The 19,782-nt window shown below is 36.3% G+C and overlaps 1 protein-coding gene across 2 annotated transcripts in view; it reads right to left on the bottom strand.

The window, feature by feature from the left end:
• Positions 1-19,782, bottom strand: part of STXBP5L (syntaxin binding protein 5 like) — a 383,427-nt gene that overhangs the window by 153,047 nt on the left and 210,598 nt on the right. For both annotated transcript variants that reach the window (XM_029214585.1, XM_029214586.1), the window contains exons 10-13: positions 19,288-19,442; positions 14,179-14,251; positions 10,886-11,033; positions 9,904-9,971 (exon numbers count right to left, since the gene is read on the bottom strand). In XM_029214585.1, coding sequence (XP_029070418.1) covers positions 9,904-9,971; positions 10,886-11,033; positions 14,179-14,251; positions 19,288-19,442 — 444 coding nt within the window. The remainder of the gene's footprint in view (positions 1-9,903; positions 9,972-10,885; positions 11,034-14,178; positions 14,252-19,287; positions 19,443-19,782) is intronic.

The following is a 19,782-nucleotide window of genomic DNA, read 5'->3' as shown; positions in this document are numbered from 1 at the left end:
ATTGCTTTGGGTAGTAGAGTCATTTTCACAATGTTGATTCTTCCAATCCAAGAACATGGTATCTCTCTCCATCTATTTGTATCATCTTTAATTTCTTTCATCAGTGTCTTATAATTTTCTGCATACAGGTCTTTTGTCTCCTTAGGTAGGTTTATTCCTAGATATTTTATTCTTTTTGTTGCAATGGTAAATGGGAGTGTTTTCTTGATTTCACTTTCAGAGTTTTCATCATTAGTGTATAGGAATGCCAGAGATTTCTGTGCCTTAATTTTGTATCCTGCTACTTTACCAAATTCATTGATTAGCTCTAGGAGCTTTCTAGTAGCATCTTTAGCAGTCTCTATGTATAGTATCATGCCATCTGCAAACACTGACAGCTTTACTTCTTTTCTGATTTGGATTCCTTTTATTTCCTTTTCTTCTCTGACTGCTGTGGCTAAAACTTCCAAAACTACGTTGAATAAGAGTGTTGAGAGTTGACACCCTTGTCTTGTTCCTGATCTTAGTGGAAATGCATTCAGTTTTTCACCATTGAAGATGATGTTGGCTGTGGGTTAGTCATATATGGCTTTATTATGTTGAGGAAAAATCCCTCTATGCCTACTTTCTGCAGGGTTTTAATCATAAATAGGTGTTTATTTTTGTCAAAAGCTTTCTCTGCATCTATTGAGATGATCATATGTTTTTTCTCCTTCAATTTGTTAATATGGTGCATCACGTTGATTGATTTGCATATACTGAAGAATCCTTGCATTCCTGGAATAAACCCCACTTGATCATGGTGTATGATCCTTTTAATGTGCTTTTGGATTCTGTTTGCTAGTATTTTGTTGAGGATTTTTGAATCTATGTTCATCAGTGATATTGGCCTGTAGTTTTCTTTCTTTGTGACATCCTTGTCTGGTTTTGGTATCAGAGTGATGGTGGCCTCGTAGAATGAGTTTGGGAGTGTTCCTCCCTCTGCTACATTTTGGAGGAGTTTGAGAAGGATAGGTGTTAGCTCTTCTTTAAATGTTTGATAGAATTCGCCTGTGAAGCCATCTGGTCCTGGGCTTTTGTTTGTTGGAAGATTTTTAATCACAGTTTCAATTTCTGTGCTTGTGATTGGCCTGTTCATACTTTCTATTTCTTCCTGATTCAGTCTTGGCAGGTTGTGCATTTCTAAGAATGTGTCCATTTCTTCCAGGTTGTCCATTTTACTGGCAAAGAGTTGCTTGTTGTAATCTCTCATGATCCTTTGTATTTCTGCAGTGTCAGTTGTTCCTTCTCCTTTTTCATTTCTATTTCTATTGATTTGAGTCTTCTCCCTTTTTTTCTTGATGAGTCTGGCTAATGGTTTATCAATTTTGTTTATCTTCTCAAAGAACCAGCTTTTAGTTTTATTGACCTTTGCTATTGTTTCCTTCATTTCTTTTTCATTTATTTCTGATCTGATCTTTATGATTTCCTTCCTTCTGCTAATTTTGGGTTTTGTTTGTTCTTCTTTCTCTAATTGCTTTAGGTGCAAGGTTAGGTTGTTTATTTGAGATGTTTCCTGTTTCTTAAGGTAGGATTGTATAGCTATAAACTACCCTCTTAGAACTGCTTTTGCTGCATCCCATAGGTTTTGTGTCGTCGTGCCTCCATTGTCATTTGCTTCTAGGTATTTTTTGATTTCCTCTTTGATTTCATCAGTGATCACTTCGTTATTAAGTAGTGTATAGTTTAGCCTCCATGTGTTTGTATTTTTTACAGATCTTTTCCTGTAATTGATATCTAGTCTCATAGCGTTGTGGTCAGAAAAGATACTTGATACAATTTCAATTTTCTTAAATTTACCAAGGCTTCATTTGTGACGCAAGATATGATCTATCCTGGAGAATGTTCCATGAGCACTTGAGAAAAATGTGTATTCTGTTGTTTTTGGATCAAATGTCCTATAAATATCCATTAAGTCCATCTTGTTTAATGTATCATTTAAAGCTTGTGTTTCCTTATTTATTTTCATTTTGGATGATCTGTCCATTGGTGAAAGTGGGGTGTTAAAGTCTCCTACTATGAATGTGTTACTGTCGATTTCTCCTTTTATGGCTGTTAGTGTTTGCCTTATGTATTGAGGTGCTCCTATATTGGGTGCATAAATATTTACAGTTGTTATATCTTCTTCTTGGATTGATCATTATGTAGCGTCCTTCTTTGTCTCTTCTAATAGTCTTTATTTTAAACTCTATTTTGTCTGATATGAGAATTGCTACTCCAGCTTTCTTTTGGTTTCCATTTGCATGGAATATCTTTTTCCATCCCCTCACTTTCAGTCTGTTTGTGTCTCTAGGTCTGAAGTGGGTCTCTTATAGACAGCATATAAATGGGTCTTGTTTCTGTATCCATTCAGCCCGTCTGTGTCTTTTTTTTTTTTTTTTTTTTTTTTTTTGCGGTAGCGGAGCACAGGCTCCGGATGCGCAGGCTCAGCAGCCATGGCTCACGAGCCTAGCCACTCTGCGCCACGTGGGATTTTCCCGGACCGGGCAACGAACCCATGTCCCCTGCATCGGCAGGGGGACTCTCAACTACTGAGATACCAGGGAAGCCCCAGTCTGTGTCTTTTGGTGAGAGCATTTAATCCATTTACACTCAAGGTAATTATCGATATGTGTGTTCCTATTCCCATTTTCTTAACTGTTTTGGGTTTATTATTGTAGGTCTTTTCCTTCTCTTGTGTTTCTTGCCTAGTGAAGGTCCTTTAGCATTTGTTGTAAAGCTGGTTTGGTGGGGCTGAACTCTCTCGGCTTTTGCTTGTCTGTAAACGTTTTAATTTCTCCATCAAATCTGAATAAGATCCTTGCTGGGTAGATTAATCTTGGTTGTAGGTTTTTCTCCTTCATCACTTTAAATATGTCCTGCCAGTCCCTTCTGGCTTGCAGAGTTTCTGCTGAAATATCAGCTGTTAACCTTATGGGGATTCCGTTGTGTGTTATTTGTTGTTTTTCCCTTGTTGCTTTTAATATGTTTTCTTTGTATTTAATTTTTGACAGTTTGATTAATATGTGGCTTGGCGTGTTTCTCCTCGGATTTATCCTGTATGGGACTCTCTGTGCTTCCTGGACTTGATTAACTATTTGCTTTCCCATATTAGGGAAGTTTTCAACTATAATCTCTTCAAATATTTTCTCAGTCCCTTTCTTTTTGTCTTCTTCTGGATCCCCTATAATTCAAATGTTGGTGTGTTTAATATTGTCCCAGAGGTCTCTGAGACTGTCCTCAGTTCTTTTCATTCTTTTTTCTTTATTCTGCTGTGCAGTAGTTATTTCCACTATTTTATCTTCCAGGTCACTTATCTGTTCTTCTGCCTCAGTTTTTCTGCTATCGATCCCATGTAGAGTATTTTTAATTTCATTTATTGTGTCGTTCATCATTGCTTGTTTCATCTTTAGTTCTTCTAGGTCCTCGTTAAATGTTTCTTGCATTTTCTCTATTCTATTTCCAAGATTTTGGGTCATCTTTACTATCATTATTCTGAATTCTTTTTCAGGTAGACTGCCTATTTCCTTTTCATTTGTTAGGTCTGGTGGGTTTTTAGTCTGCTCCTTCATCTGTTGTGTGTTTTTCTGTCTTCTCATTTTGCTTATCTTACTGTATTTGGGGTCTCCTTTTTGCAGGCTGCAGGTTTGTAGTTCCCGTTGTTTTTGGTGTCTTTCCCCAGTGCCTAAAGTTGTTTCAGTGGGTTGTGTAGGCTTCCTGGTGGAGGGGACTAGTGCCTGTGTTCTGGTGGATGAGGCTGGATCTTGTCTTTCTGTTGGGCAATTCCACGTCTGGTGGTGTGTTTTGGGGTGTCTTTGGACTTATTATGATTTTAGGCAGCCTCTCTGCTAATGGGTGGGGCTGTGTTCCTGTCCTGCTAGTTGTTTGGCATACAGTGTCCAGCACTGTAGCTTGCTGGTCATTGAGTGAAGCTGGGTGCTGGTGTTGAGATGGAGATCTCTGGGAGATTTTCACCATTTGATATTATGTGGAGCTAGGTGGTCTCTTGTGGACCAGTGTCCTGAAGTTGGCTCTCCCACCTCAAAGGCAGAGCACTGACTCCTGGCTGCAGCACCAAGAGCCTTTCATCCACATGGCTTGGAATAAAAGCACGAAAAATTAGAAGGAAAGAGAGAAAGAAGGAGAGAAAGAGAGAGAGAAAGAAAGAAAGAAAGAAAGAAAGAAAGAAAGAAAGAAAGAAAGAGAAAGGAGGGAGGGAGGGAAGGAAGGAAGGCGGGAAGGAAGGAAGGAAGGAGGGAAGGAGGGAAGAAAGAAAAGAAAGAAAGAGGAAAGAGGATAAAATAAAGTAAGATAAAATAACTAAAGTTATTAAAATAAAAATTAAGAAAAACTTTTTTTTAAGAAAAAAAAAAAAAAGAAGAAACAAAAAAACCGGATAGAACCGTAGGATAAATGGTGACAGCAAAGCTATACAGACAAAATCTCACACAGAAACATACATACTCAGAAAAAGAGGAAAAGGGGAAAAAATAGTCAATCTTGCTCTCAAAGTCCACTTCCTCAATTTGGGATGATTCGTTGTCTATTCATGTACTCCACAGATGCAGGGTACATTAAGGTGATTGTAGAGCTTTAATCCGCTGCATCCGAGGCTGCTGGGAGAGATTTCCCTTTCTCTTCTTTGTTTGCACAGCTCCCGGGGCTCAGCTTTGGATTTGGCCCTGCCTCTGCGTGTAGGTCGCTGGAGGGCGTCTGTTCTTCGTTCAGACAGGACGGGGTTAAAGGAGCAGCTGCTTCGGGGACTCTGGCTCACTCAGGCCGGTGGGAGGGAGGGGTGCGGATGCGGGGCGAGCCTGTGGTGGCAGAGGCCGGTGGGACGTTGCAGCAGCCTGAGGCGCGCTGTTCGTTCTCCTGGGGAAATTGTCCCTGGATCCCGGGACCCTGGCAATGGCGGGCTGCACAGGCTCCCTGGAAGGGAGGTGTGGATAGTGACCTGTGCTCGCACACAGGCTTCTTGGTGGCGGCACCAGCAGCCTTAGCATCTCATGCCCGTCTCTGGGGTCCGCGCTGTTAGCTGCGGCTCGCGCCCGTCTCTGGAGCTCCTTTAAGCAGCGCTCTTTATCCCCTCTCCTCGCGCACCAGGAAACAAAGAGGGAAGAAAGAGTCTCTTGCCTCTTCGGCAGGTCCAGACTTTTCCCCGGACTCCCTCGGACTCCCTCCCGGCTAGCCGTGGTGCACTAACCCCTTCAGGCTGTGTTCACTCTGCCAACCCGAGTCCTCTCCCTGCGCTCCGACTGAAGCCCAAGCCTCATCTCCCAGCCCCGCCCGCCCCTGCAGGTGAGCAGACAAGCCTCTCGGGCTGGTGAGTGCTGGTCAGCACTGATCCTCCGTGCGGGAATCTCTCCGCTTTGCCCTCCGCACCCCTGTTGCTGTGCTCTCCTCTGCGGCTCCGAAGCTTTCCCTCCTATAGTTATAGTTTTTAAAAATGCTTTTATCTTTTAAATTCTACACCTGAATTTAAAGTGATTCATGCACCACCACTACAGTGTTATAGGATACTGTTTTTGTCTGTGTATTTACTTTTACCAGAGAGCTTTATATTTTCATATGCTTTCATTTTGTTGTCTAGTGTTCATCCATTTCAACTCAAAGGACTCCCTTTATCAATTCTTGTGAGGCAGGTATAGTGGTAATAAATGGTTTCAGTTTTTTTTTTTTTTTTTTTTTGCGGTACACGGCCTGTCACTGTCATGGCCTCTCCCATTGCGGAGCACAGGCTCCGGACACGCAGGCTCAGCAGCCATGGCTCACGGGCCCAGCCGCTCCATGGCATGTGGGATATTCCCGGACCGGGGCACGAACCCGTGTCCCCTGCATTGGCAGGTGGACTCTCAACCACTGCGCCACCAGGGAAGCCCTGGTTTCAATTTTTGTTTATCTTGGAAGGTCTTTATTTCTCCTTCATTTTTGAAGTACAGTTTTCCAGATATAGTGTCCCATGGCTGGCTTTTCTTTTTTCTTTATGCACTTTAAATATATCATCCTTCTCCCTTCTAGCCTGTAATATTTCTGCTGAGAAATACAATGATAATCTCATGACATTTTTCATACAGATAATGAGTAGCTTTTCTGTTGCTGCTTTTAAGATTGTTTCTTTGTCTTTGACAATTCGATTAAAATGTGTCTCAGTGTGGACCTCTTTGGGTTCATCCTCATTAGAATATTCTGATACATATCCAATGAATATGGAAGCCCATTTACCTCCTCAGATTTGAGAAGTTTTTAGCCAAGATTTCTTCAAATTGGTTCTCTGTCCCATTCTCTCTCTAGTCTTCTGGGACTTCCATAATGCTATACTGGTATGTTTGATGGTTTCCCATAAGTCCTTTAGGCATTCGACACTTTTCTTCATTCTTTTTCCTTTTGTTCCTCTGATTCAGTGATTTCTTATTACCTATCTTCAAGTTTGCTGGTTCTTTCTTCTGATTAAATCTGCTGTTAATCCCTTCTAGTAAAATCTTCAATTCAGTTATTGTATTCTTCTCTTTAAGAGTTTCTTTCTGGTTCTTTTTAAAAGTTTCTACCTCTTTGTTGATATTTTCATTTCATTCATACATCATTTTCCTGATTTCATTTAGTTGTCTACCTGTGTTCTCTTTTCATGCATTGAGCTTCTTTAAGACAGTTATTTTCAACTGCTTGTCAGGTAATTCACAGATACCAAATTGTTTAGGGTCAGTTTATAGATAATTATCTTGTTCCTTTGATTGGGTTGTGTTTTTCTGTTTCTTCCTGCCCCTTGTTATTTTTTACTGTGAATTTAGCATTTGGAAAACAGCCACCTGTTATGGACGGCTTTATACAGGGGAAGACCTTCTCCAAGCTCAATATCCTTGGGGTCTCTCAAACCTTCAATGGGGATGCATCTTCTCTGGGACTGTATGTGTAATTTCCCAATTAGAGAGGTTTGCTGGTTTCTTTTTCAGGAGCTTGCATCTCTTGCTCCTTCTATTATCTGTCTTAGTTCTGCAAGTTTCTTAGCACTTCAGTAAGCCACTGAGCTCTCTTTTGTTCTCTGCAGCCCCCAGGCATCCAGGTTCCATCAGTACTCTGACTCAGGGGAGATAAAAACTAGTCTCTTTGGAAGTCCCCTGAAAAGCAGGAACATTGGATGTACAGTCTACTCCACTACTTCCCTCTCATGAGAGAAGATTCCTCCTGAACAAGAGCTGTGCCAATTTGGGGAAGAAGCTGATATAGTTGAAATAAAATGGCTGTTTTTACCCATTTCAGTGTGGCTACTCTTGGCTTTGAGCTCCCCTGGGGTACTATGATTTCCTAATTGGTTTCTAGAGTTTTCATAAAGGTTTTTGGACCATATATTGTTGCATCAGTGTGCCTGTGGGAGAACGAGGTCTGGGGCTACTTATTTTGACATCTTGCTGATGTCACTCTCCATTGATTCTTTTTTTTTTTTTTTGCGGTACGCGGGCTTCTCACTGTCGTGGCCTCTCCCGTTGCAGAGCACAGGCTCCGGACGCGCAGGCTCAGCGGCCATGGCTCACGGGCCCAGCCGCTCTGCGGCATGTGGGATCCTCCCAGAATGGTGCACGAACCCGTGTCCCCCTGCATCGGCAGGCGGACTCTCAACCACTGTGCCACCAGGGAAGCCCTCCATTGATTCTTTTATAAAGTATTTTTCTGTCCTTCTTCTCTAAACCTGATTATACTGTGGTATTTGAAGTGAGTGTATTGTTAATGGCATAGCGTTGGTTTATGTTTTTTAATCCACTCCGCTAATCAATGCATTTGAATTGATGTATTTAGACCATTTACATTTAAGCCTTAACACTTCCATGATTAATTAAGTCCGTCTTTTTTTTTTCTTTTCTATTTTTCCCTCTTTTATTGTCACTGTTTATTCCCCCTGCTTTCCTGTAGGTTAATTGAATTATTTTAGTACATCCATTTTTATGTGTCAATAATGTTTTTCAGTGTATCTCTTAGCCCAGATTTTTTTACAGCGTTGCTTTAGGTACTGCATTGTAATATTCATTTAACTTGTCACAGTCTACTGGTGTTATCATACTGCCATTTTAAGGGAAGTATAAAAACCTTACCTTTCTTTATACCAGTTTACCCTCACCCATTTATAATTACCTTAAATATTTCCTCTATACATATGGAGAACCACATCAAACAATGTAACCATAATATTTTCTTCAACCATCAAATATAATTTTAACTCAAGAGAAAGCAAGCCTATTGTATTAACCCATATTTTTGCTTACTGTGTTCTTCCTTCCTTCCTCATATTCCAAGGTTCCTTCTTTTATCATTTGCTTTCTGTTTACAGAATTTCCTTTAGCCATTCTTTCAGAGTAGTCTGATGTTGACATAGTCTTAGTTTCCCTCATCTTAGAATGTGTTAAATTCTAATTAATTCCTGGAAGATATTTTTGCTGGGTATATTATTCTAGGTTGCCAGTTCTTTTCTTTCAGCACTTGAAAAAGATTCAGGTTTCCTCTGGCCTCCATGGTTTCTAATGGAAATATGCCATCATTCAAATTGGTTTTGCCCTGTTGGTGAGGTGTGATTTCTCTTTTGCTGTTTTCATATTTTTTTCCTTGGTGTTTAGTATTCAAAAGTTTCACTATGATGTGTCTTACTGTGAATTTCTTGTGGTTCGCTCACCTTCTGCAATCTCTAGGTTCATGTCTTTTGCCAAATTTGGGAAGTTTTCAACCATTATTTCCTTATGAACTTTTTAAGCTCTGTTTTTTCCTCCTTCCTCACTGGACTTCCATTGACAAAAAAGGGGAGGGTATATGGCTCCTCATTACTGCTGGGCAGTGCTGGGAATTCTCTCCCCACATTATCTCTGTCACCACAGGTAATGTGTTTCACTACCATTCAGCAGGGTTAAAAGTCCCAGCACCCTACTCAGCCTTAGCTCAGTGTCAGAAACTGACACCCCCTTCATGGGCAAGTTAAGGCACCTTATTATGGCCTGATGAGGGTGAAAGTCCACACTCTCCACTCAACCTTTGATGAAGTGGGTAGGGGTGGAGTCATAGTTTTTTTCTGTGTTGGTTAGCTATAATAGAAAGATTATTTTCTAAAAGTTTACTGTCTTTATAAGCTTCTCCTTTCCTCACCTTTTGGCTAGAGAGAGCTAGCTTTCGTTGGGCTTTTTAGGTTTGTGCCTGCAGCTCCAGGTTGCCAGCTTCTTCAGCTCCAATTCTGGGATATATGAGGCAAAAAGAAAAGCCAGGAAACTCACTTCCATGTCATTCCTTGAGTCTTTGGGGACCTATCCAGTCTGACTTCTCTCCATCTTTTCCAGGCATATTATAATAATATCCAGGGGTTTTAATTGTACTTAGTGGGAAGAATAGGGAAAAGTACATCTATTCCATACCTCATAAGCAGAACTCCTTATGATCTTTTAAGTCTTATCTTTATCTGTTGCTATGTTTCCATTTTCATTCCTAATATTAGAGCATGAAGTGGGTTGCTATAGGAAGTAACAACATTTCCGGTGCTATAAGTTTTGAAGTATACTTTAAATAGCCACTTGATGGAGATACAGAGCACTGATTCCTGGATTTAGATGGAATCAAGGGATATTGGTAAGGGCCTGTCTAAGGCTAATAATCTATGATTTCTACAGAAATTCTTCTTTGACTAATCTCTCATGATTTTTCTATCTCTGACTTTCTTCTGGTCTTATAATCTATACTTACTTATTTTTGTTATATGTCTATGTTTTCAATGATTTGATTTTATCTTCTATAAAGGTTATAATCTTTGGATAGAAGCTGTGTCTTATATTTTAATTTAAACTGTCAGCATTCCTACAGCACAATTATGGGAAAGTGTGAAAATTCAATGAAATCTTTTTGATGATAAATTGATAAACTCATAAATCACACCCCACTTACCCAGTAATAATAATTTCCGGATATGTCTGTGTGCCAAGGTTCCAAGCTCCTCCACTGATTGGCCACTCCTAAACAGATTATGTGGGAAGAATTTATAAGTTTTATTTTTTTAATTTAAATAACTTAGAAATTTAAAATAAAAATATTTTAAAATAACAGTAAAAGTTTCACTTAAAACTAAATAGCTGTTAAGTAATGAAGAATGAAATGTGTACCTATTTTTTAACTCCTTCATTGAACAAACAATTCCAAATGCAAAATTTCATATCCTTTAAAAATATAGATTTTAACAAATATTACCATTCATATTAAAAATGCAAAGAAGTATCTTTAATCATACAAATGTGGTGTTGCTACATTTTCCATGTAGTCTATGTACCTCAAAACTGTGGTGGTGCCATTTAACACAAAATACTATGTAAATTGTGCCCCCTGGAGTTGTCCATCTCAACAGTCCTGTTCAAATAACAGAAATCATAATAGGGGGGGTCTTTTATAATTGTAAGTATTTGAATCCTGTAGTTAAATATAACAAAATGGAATTCTAGAAAGTTATTTAATGAAAGTCTTTGACAATTATGTCTTATTAACCATTGATTGATAAGAAATAACTAGAGAGAGTTGACTCCTGAATTTCTTAAAACGTAATCCTTCACCTAAAATAATCAAAGGTAACATCTTATGATTCAAGCATATGTTAGTTTAAACATATATTTAGTATATAAACATATATGATAGGTAAGTATATCTTAGTAGATAATTGCATACTTTTTATATAAGAAATTTATATTCTCGTACACTTAAAGCTATGTAGCATTTAGGAAATTTGAATTTCAGAAATTGTCTTTTATAGGCGCCAGCTTATGACTTGAAAAGAATTTAGTTCAAGTCTTCTTCTATGGAAAGTCAGAAAATAACAGAAAAAAGTATGATCATATGATATGGATATGAATACAAGAAAATTTCTAATTGTTGCTTTTACCTTATTACTGTATCCTTGTTTTTTATGCTTGACTCCTATAGAGTAGAGCACTAGAATCAAATCTGGTGGGCAATCAGCAAAGTATGCTGTGCACGTAACTGGTGATTCATGAATGTCCATGGGATATGGATTTTCAAAGATAGGAAAGCTAATAGATAAAGATAATATATTAGTGTCATTTTGCACTGATATAAAAATGAAACAACTTTCATAAAACAAACCCTAAACCCTTCTAAATATTGATTATATTGAATATATTTCACATAATTGTTTTTTAAGCATCATAAAACAATGATCACCTGAACAAGAATTCTCTTTTAAAAATATATATCTATAAAATGTAATATGAATACTAGTAGAATTTTACTTGAATAAACTCATTTTCTTTCCAGTAATTTCAAAATTGCACAGTGATATCGCTTTCTAAAATGGATAGACTAAATTATGTTAAATTGAAAATATGTAGCAAGTTGACTTATCAGTCAGTTTATTAAAACATTATCAACTAAGTACTTTATCTACATACAATTTTATCTATATATTTATATAATACAAGTATTAAAATATCTTAGAAAATTTTACATGCTCTCCAAGGGACATAATACATAGGCAAGTATTTTGGTTTTGTATTTTTATAGGGAGTAACTGAAAGTTGTGTGTGCAATGTAGGTATGTGTGTGATTACACATGTTTAAGATTGTTTCCTATGTAAACTAGAAAACAGTGGAAATGCAGACCTATGGCTGTAGTAAATTTCATATCCTCAAGCCATATATCATTTTAAAAAGGGGTATCAGTAAGAACCAAATTAAGAATTCTTAGAACCACAATATATTGTACCCTTCTCATGTACCAGATGTACCAGGTACTGTAGTAGATGGAATGGAGTATTATTCTATGCTGCATCCGTTCTCAGTCTGTGTGATCATGTTACTTCTGATACAGCGTGCTTTCGGGGGGTGGGGAGGACTATTAAAAATAATTTTCCCCACATTATAGGAACTTAATCAGAAACTTAGTTCAAACACCAGAAAGAGTTTGGTGTGTGTGTGTGTGTGTGTGTGTGTCTATGTGTGTGTTGACAGTGGTTCTCTTCCCTCCAATCTTAATGGTTTCCCAGATAAGAATAGTAGTATATGCAAAATCACATGGAAAGGAGAAAGTTGTGTTTAATAAATGGCAAGTAGTTTAAACTGAATGGATCAGAGGTTCCCTGTTTCAGAGCAGAAATTATCAATATTTCTGATATTGAAGAATTAGAAGTAAAATAAGTGGATCACCTTAAAGATCAGATCTACAATTTGGGATTTGATAATAGCAAGAGATTACAATGATAGACTCCTGAGAAGGTGAACAATATCATGGAAATGTTTGGGGAAAATAACTTTATTATATTGGCAAAGAGTAGAAAAATGACATTTAAGAAAGAAATAACTAAAAATGTATTACAAAAATTTACGTGTGAAAGTGTGAACTGGTTGTTGTAGAAATGTAAACAAAGATGTAAATCCAAGAAGAGGAAAAATTTTTAAGCCCTAATGCTTGCTTTCATGTAGAGGATTAACTGGAAAAGAAGGAAGGAAGGAATAAACTAATTTGAAAAATGAGTACAAAGCTGCAATTTGTTAACATTAAACATGGCTAAAAGTAACTATTTGGAGGGAAAGAGAACATGTTCAGTTTTTCCACATTAAACTTCTTGTAATAGACAACAAAATAGGAATGTCACATAGATTTTAAAACATGGTGCTGAAGAAGGCAAAATATTAGATAAAAACGTGCAAACGAAACGTCAATTCACATACTTATATAAGGTAATGAAAAGCATAAGAATTAATGTATAAAAATAGTAACTTTTATGTTATATGTATTTTACCACAATAAAAAAGTTTTTAAAAGAATAAATGTATATGCTAAAGAATGTGAGTATTAAAGACAAAGTATAGTGGGCCTTGGAGGATGTTAGACAATTAGACAAGGTATGAGGAACCAACAAATATGACACAGAAGGAAGAGGTGACTACCAGTGAGATCAGAAAAGTATATTTTAATAAAACCTATATTAGAACTTGGAGAAAGAGGCATAAATCCACACTCGTACACAAAACTTAATCAGGTTTTATGCTGATAAATAGAGCAGCTAGGCAGAATTCAGTTATGGTGATATTATGGACCAACCCTATTCCCTTTCAAAATATTGAAATACTATGTGATGCAAATTATCACAAAGAAGAACTTTGGCTCTTACATTCACAAACTACACTGAGAGTAAAACTCAGACTGTACTTCATCCAACAAAAATTTATTAAGAACCTACTTCATGTGGAGACAAAACCTGTCCTTCATGAGGCCTACAGTCTAGTAGGGAGACAATCTTAAAAAAATAACAAATGGAAAATTTCATCTGTGTCAAAGCTATGAAGGACAGGAACATGGATCTAAGACAGCCCTTAATAGGATATTTGACCAAATTATACAGATAATGAAAGATTTTCTTTAATGAGAAAACGATATCTGAGTTGAGATTCTTATAGATGTTAGTAAGGAGAAAAAGGAATGGAAGATTATTCCATGCAGAGAAGAGAGAATGTACAAAAGCTCTGCAAATATAACAGGCTAAAAAAGGATCAGTGAGTCTAGAACAAAGAATGAGGGAAAATGAGCTTCATGCCTATCATCATTGATAATGAAAATATGTAGCAGGAAGACAGTGTTCATCAGTTTCAAGTCTACTTTTACTGTCCATGTAAAGTAGTGGAAAGCACCACTCTAACAGCAATATTTTATATTTGTTTCTACTGCCCACAACATAATGAAAAAGAAAAGAAAGTAAAAGAAGGCATCTATCATCTCTTGCCTCGAGATCCTGATCTTCTGTATTGTCTGCCACAGTAGTTCAATAATACTTTTATCATGTGCCATTTTCCTTTAGTCAATAGAGCAGATGGACAAACAGTACATTATATAATTTTTGTAACAATTGTTTTTTGCTTAGGGAAATAGCAGAAATGTGATCCATTTTATGTGTTTGGAGTCCCCAAAGGCATCTTTTTAAACATTAGGTGTTGCCTTTAAAATATCTTACAATATTCTCAGTGTCCCCTAAACTCTCCTGGTTTAGTTTTCATTATTGAACCAAATTACATTTTTGTAATTCTAGCAAAACAATATTACACATAAAGAATATTTACCATCTAAAGAATTCTAATGCCGATTATCTATAATGTCCTCCTATATTTTAATTGCAATAAATAGAGTCTAAAATAGTGTTAATCCGTACATGGACAACTTACTTGCTTTGTGTCAGATCAACTACAATGAGATCTTTCTCCAGAAGTACAGCAACAGCATAGGGTTCTTGAAATTCTACAAGTAGAAAAGAAAAATGGAAAAGTTTTCATATTTAACATTTTATAAAATCACCAAACTTGTATTTCCTTTATCTCCTGTATAAATGTTATTTAAATGATTTGAGAAGACCAAAGTATGAGCTAAAATAAGAAGTAACAAAGAGCACTTTTTAAAAATATATGTTGTCCATTGTAAAGCAATTATACTCCTAATAAAGATGTTTAAAAAAAAAAAGAGAAAAAGAAAAACGTGGGACTCAAAAAAAATATATATATATATGTTGTGTTTCTCAAACAATGTTTAAGACCATTATAGGAAACAAGGAAAAAATGAGAAGTTGCATAGCATAGAGTTAAATATTATCTCAATAATCATGATAGTAGTAGATTACTTGAAGACAGTGAGTCTGTCATCTCCATCTCACATTTATCTTAGTCTTCCATAACCTTCCATTTCAGATCTGATTTCATGCCTACAGGAGATATACTAAGGAAACAGTTCTGCTTCTCTCAGTTGTGATACATATTCACCTCCCTATGAGAGCAACACTCCTTATACTAAAAAAATTACTTTCAATTCAATGTGATTTAACAGGTACTTAGACTTCCTACTATGTGCCCAGGAGTATATATCTCAAAAAATCAGAGTCTGAGGATAGCCTAGGATTTTCAAGTTCTTAAAATTCAACCCTTCCTTTCTCCCTTTCTCCATCCTCTCTTCCTTCCTTCAAGATGTTTCAGAAACTGTCTTAAGAACAAAGGATATATGGGGAATAAGAATGACAAGGTCTTTGTTCTAATAAAGTTTACAATCTAGGGGTACATACAAACAATGAACAAGTAAACAAATAAGATTAATTCAGAAAGTAAAATGAACTATGAAAAAAATAACAAGGGTAATAGTATAAGAAATGACTTCTGGTTGGTGGGGGAACACTAATTTAGTTATAGTGGTCAAGGAAGACATTGCTTTCCATCTGTAATAAAGGACTAATAAAGGAAAGCCACAGTTACAGTGTTAGCTCAATTTAAGGAAAAACGTATTTACAAAAATATTTTACATACATGGTATTTGATTCTCAGTAGCTAGAGCATGTATCATCATTTTTTCATTTCATAAAGAGAACTGGAGTCCAAAGAGGTTATGAGATTGGCACAAGGTTACAAAACTAGTAAGTTATAGACCTGAAACTTTAATGCATGCTGTTTTCATTATACCAGCAGTTTCTACTGGCTAGTTTAAGAGGTATTTAATCCTAAACTCAACAATCACTTGGCAGGAATTTTGTATTCAAGAGTATTCAAGTCTTGAATGGTAAATTAAAATAGATGGCCTTCACAGTCCTTCCAGTCCTGAGAAGCTACAGAACCTATTCATATTTATTTTTTAAGTCACAAGCTATGAGAGAAAAACTAGAATCAAAAAAACACAAAAAAACAAAAACTGAGGAGCCTGACCTTGTTTGGGTGCATATTTATACAACAGTATACAGTCCTCAAACTATTTGCTACTCAAACTTTTTCAAACTGAGGCATTTCCCCTCTTCTCCCTTATCTCTTAGAGCTGTTTTAAGTTTTCAACATTATTTCAAAACGTTTCGGGGTTTGGGGATTTTTTTGTTTGTTTTTCAGTTTGAAGAATACTACTAGTTTCCTCTTTGTCTTCTCATCCCTCTCTAGGAAAATCACTGGTTGGGAAGCAATGGCTACAAAAATAAAACAGCTGAGACATTGGCATGAATGAGCAAAAGTCTTAAATAAATTTTTATTTTAGGTAATTACACCTGTTTTAGATTATTGTTTCTTTTCAAATAATAAAAACTGGTAGCAAAAGTTTCACGTTTGTAGAAGTACTTGGTGTGCTGTGGTAACCACTGAATAAAAAGATTTCTTTTGGAGTCAGTGTTAGGTTCAATTTGTGTCTATTATTTATTAACAGTTTGATCCTAGGCAAATTAGTTAACTTCTTTGATTTTCAATTTCTCTACCCATTGAAATGGCAAAATAATACTACCTTAGACTGTTAATAAAGATTAGATGTATATAAAGATGTTTGATGCAAAGGCTGGCTTATAGTAAGTACTCAATAGATGCCAACTGTATTACTTTTTTTATTGGATTGGTTGTTTTTGAGCAGGCTCAGCCTTTTAACCCTAGCCCCCAACAAGATGGAAAAGCTCTATCATAAATACTACTTCTCTGAAGAGAAATGCATTATTTATGACACTTGTAGAAGACCAGATACAATTAAATATAGATGCAAAACTGACAAATTCGGAGTATAGTTGGTTAGTTACTCTGGGCAATGCCCCCTGAGATAAGAGGATTAGGCGTTTGTGTTCTTTGAGAAATAGGCTGAATTGTCAGATGTCACAAATGATTCAGCAATATTAAAAACTGTTAATAAGTGTATTTTGTTTAACATATGCATAACACTTATCATTATGTGGCTATAAAGGAGATTAAAGTTCCATATTTACTAATATGGAATCATAATCAAAATACTGTATACTGTTAAGTGAAAAAAGTGTGATACAGAACAACATATAGAGTATGCTGTCATTTGTATAAAAAAGATAATGCATATATGCATACATTATTTGGGGGAGAATACATAAGAAACTTAGTAATAGTGGTTGCCCCTGGAAGGGCAGTGAGAAAGTTTTCACTATATACTGTTGTGTATTGTAGGGTTCTTTTCTGGCATTTTCATGTACTATTGTTTTAATCAGAAATAGTTAATAAAATACACTTATATTTTACTGAGTAAAGTTAAACTATTTCTCCCAGCTCCTAGTAAGTAAAAAGTTCCATCCTCACTACCACTTCTCTGAAAAGCAAAGTAATATATGTGGCTTGGAAGTGATTAGGCTTGGTTACAGTACATTTATAATTTGTTTAACATTATTAGAAACTGTCCTAACATCTCTGCTGATGTGCACGAATGTATATACACATATACCTATAGTGTTTGATCTTGGCAACCACACATTTTCAGTTTCTATTACTGGTATGCACACCTTTTTTCTTGAGGCTCTTTAGTAGAAGGCATTTTCCTAAGCTCAGCTTTTGGTCCTCTGTTCTTTCTTTCTTTCCTTGTTCTTTTATCATTCATTCTCACAACTCCAAAGAGCATCTATATTCTGATGACTCAAAAATAAATATTAAAGACCTTTTCCCTCTCTTTTTCTGCTCTCTAAACAACTCTACTGACTCAAACTTATTTTTCTCTCTTTCCAAGAACTGTTATTGCTGCATATGAAACCACTATTCCTAAAATGTTGTCTTTGACTCATCTCTCATATCACTCCCTAATCCAGTTGTTGACCCAATTCAATGGGTTTTCATCTTCCATTCCTACAAGCAGCACTCTGTTTCAGATCTTGACCATTTTAATGTACATTACCACAAAAGCCTCCCAGTTGGAATCTGAAGTTTTAGATTTCAGGGTCTCTCTCTTCAAACCCACACAGTAAAACATTGCGTTCTTTCACTTAATATTTCCTCAAAATTCCTCTGTAGTTCCCTATTTCCAAATACCTACAAAAGGCTTTCAAATTTTTCTCTGAATTGATCTCACTCTAGCAAAACCTCACAATTTCTAAAACCTTTACTCAATATTATTTTCAAGGCCCAAGTCATTCTTCAAGCCCTATCTAAATCCTACTTTTTCCATGAAGCTTTGCATGAATATTTCAGTCATCGACTACCTGACTAGCCTATAAATTGGTACATTATTTAAACTGATTCGTATAACTCAGCGCTTAATTAAGCCATTATATTTTTTAAACTTAAGTCATAATTATCTTCCTTATGTGGCCAGATTTTCTGATTTGACATCAGAGATCAGTTTCATACTTCATCCGTATTCTCAACAAGTTCTTGTCATACTGAGGCCATAGAAGCATCCAGTAAATATTTGTTGGTGAATTTACAACACAAGTAATTTGTCTGCCCCTGGCAACTCTGGGAATAAAGTGCCACATTGATTGTTATTTTATATCACTTTATTTCAGTTTTTAAGTATGAAACTCAATAATTTAAAACAATTAATACATTTATAATAAAACTAATAGCTATTTATCTTCATAGTTTATAAGGTATATTCCCTTTGGCCTTCCAGTAATCATGTGGTATCAATATTATATTCTTTCTTCAAATGATTAATCAAACTTGTAAATATGAAGTGACTTGTCCAAGGTCACATAGCTAGTAAGTGACAGAGCTAAATCATAAGCCCAAATACTCTGTCTCCAAGTACAGTGTTCCTTTCCCTACATCTATGTTCCCTCTTGAAAATGTGGTAATATATATATACATACTATCTTTTGTAATCATAAACTCATATTTCCCTTTTTATATTTCACCCTTCTCAATTTTTAGATTTCATTATTAAAATATTTCATCATTAGATTCCATTATACAGTTTGCATATAAGTTTAGACTGGTTTTTTATGTTTACGAAGTCTTTATATTTGGGATAATAAAAATACATAAGCACCTCTCCTCCCAAAGGCTCTTCTAATTATTTTCAAAATTGGAATAAATCACTAACCATACATCAGCAATCCTAGAGTAATCACAGGTGCTACAGTTGCATCTGAAGCAAAGCCAGATGTGAAACAGATGCAGCACCACCAGAGTTACAGATCACTGATATCAGGTAAGTGCTTTAACTTTGATTGGCACAGGATTGGGATGGGTGGAGCTGGCCTAGGAAAGGCTATTAGGAGACCTCAGTTTCTCCAAGTGATTTCACCCCGGACCCTGAGCAGACCCTCCCAGCTCAGCTTCCACCATCCTTATCAAAGTTTAAAGCACTTACCTGATATTAGAACCTGAAACTCCAGCACTGTTGCACTACATCTGTCTTACTTCCATTTTCTCAAGTAGGTACAGCTGCAGAACCTGCTCCAGCACCTGTAGCTCACAGTGTTGTATCACAGTCGATATCAGCTGCTAAAACTAAAAATATTTAAGCTTAATTTTGTTAGGAACTTATCATTTCAAAAATGATTTTTCAACATTAATAGTTTCATTTTAGTTACTTACCATTTGGATAGGGTGTTTCACATAAAGTTAGAAATTCAACAATAGGATGATCCATTTCAAGCACTGTAATTGCTTTTCCATGCATGATGGTTAAACTTGGTCTTCTGCAAGCTTTGTCATAGGACAGTCCACCAGAAAATATTATGAATGGTTCACTACAGAGGAAAACAAGTTAATGAGACTGAGTTCTTTAAGATGACACAATCTCACAGGCAAAAAGGAAGGGGCTTAATAGGGATTATATACAATAATTTGACAGAGAGTAAAAGCCTTTCCTGGCCCCAAATATCTCACCCAACAATTTACTATTCTACCATTTCCTTTTTTCTGGATATATATTCTCACCATTAAAATTACTAATGAATCAATCTAAAGATGTTGAGGTGAGATGGGGCAAAGGCAGTGAGGTTGGTGAGAGGGGAAGATGCTGACTGACTCAACAGAACATCTTCACATATATTAGTTGGTTACCAAACTCTAAATTACTACTATTAG

Source organism: Monodon monoceros, unplaced genomic scaffold (genome assembly GCF_005190385.1).
Source record: "Monodon monoceros isolate NGI ecotype Baffin Bay Population unplaced genomic scaffold, NGI_Narwhal_1 Super_Scaffold_11, whole genome shotgun sequence".
NCBI lineage: Eukaryota > Metazoa > Chordata > Mammalia > Artiodactyla > Monodontidae > Monodon > Monodon monoceros.
The sequence above is the reverse complement of the archived record's forward strand: the minus strand, read 5'-3'. Positions and strand labels throughout refer to the sequence as shown.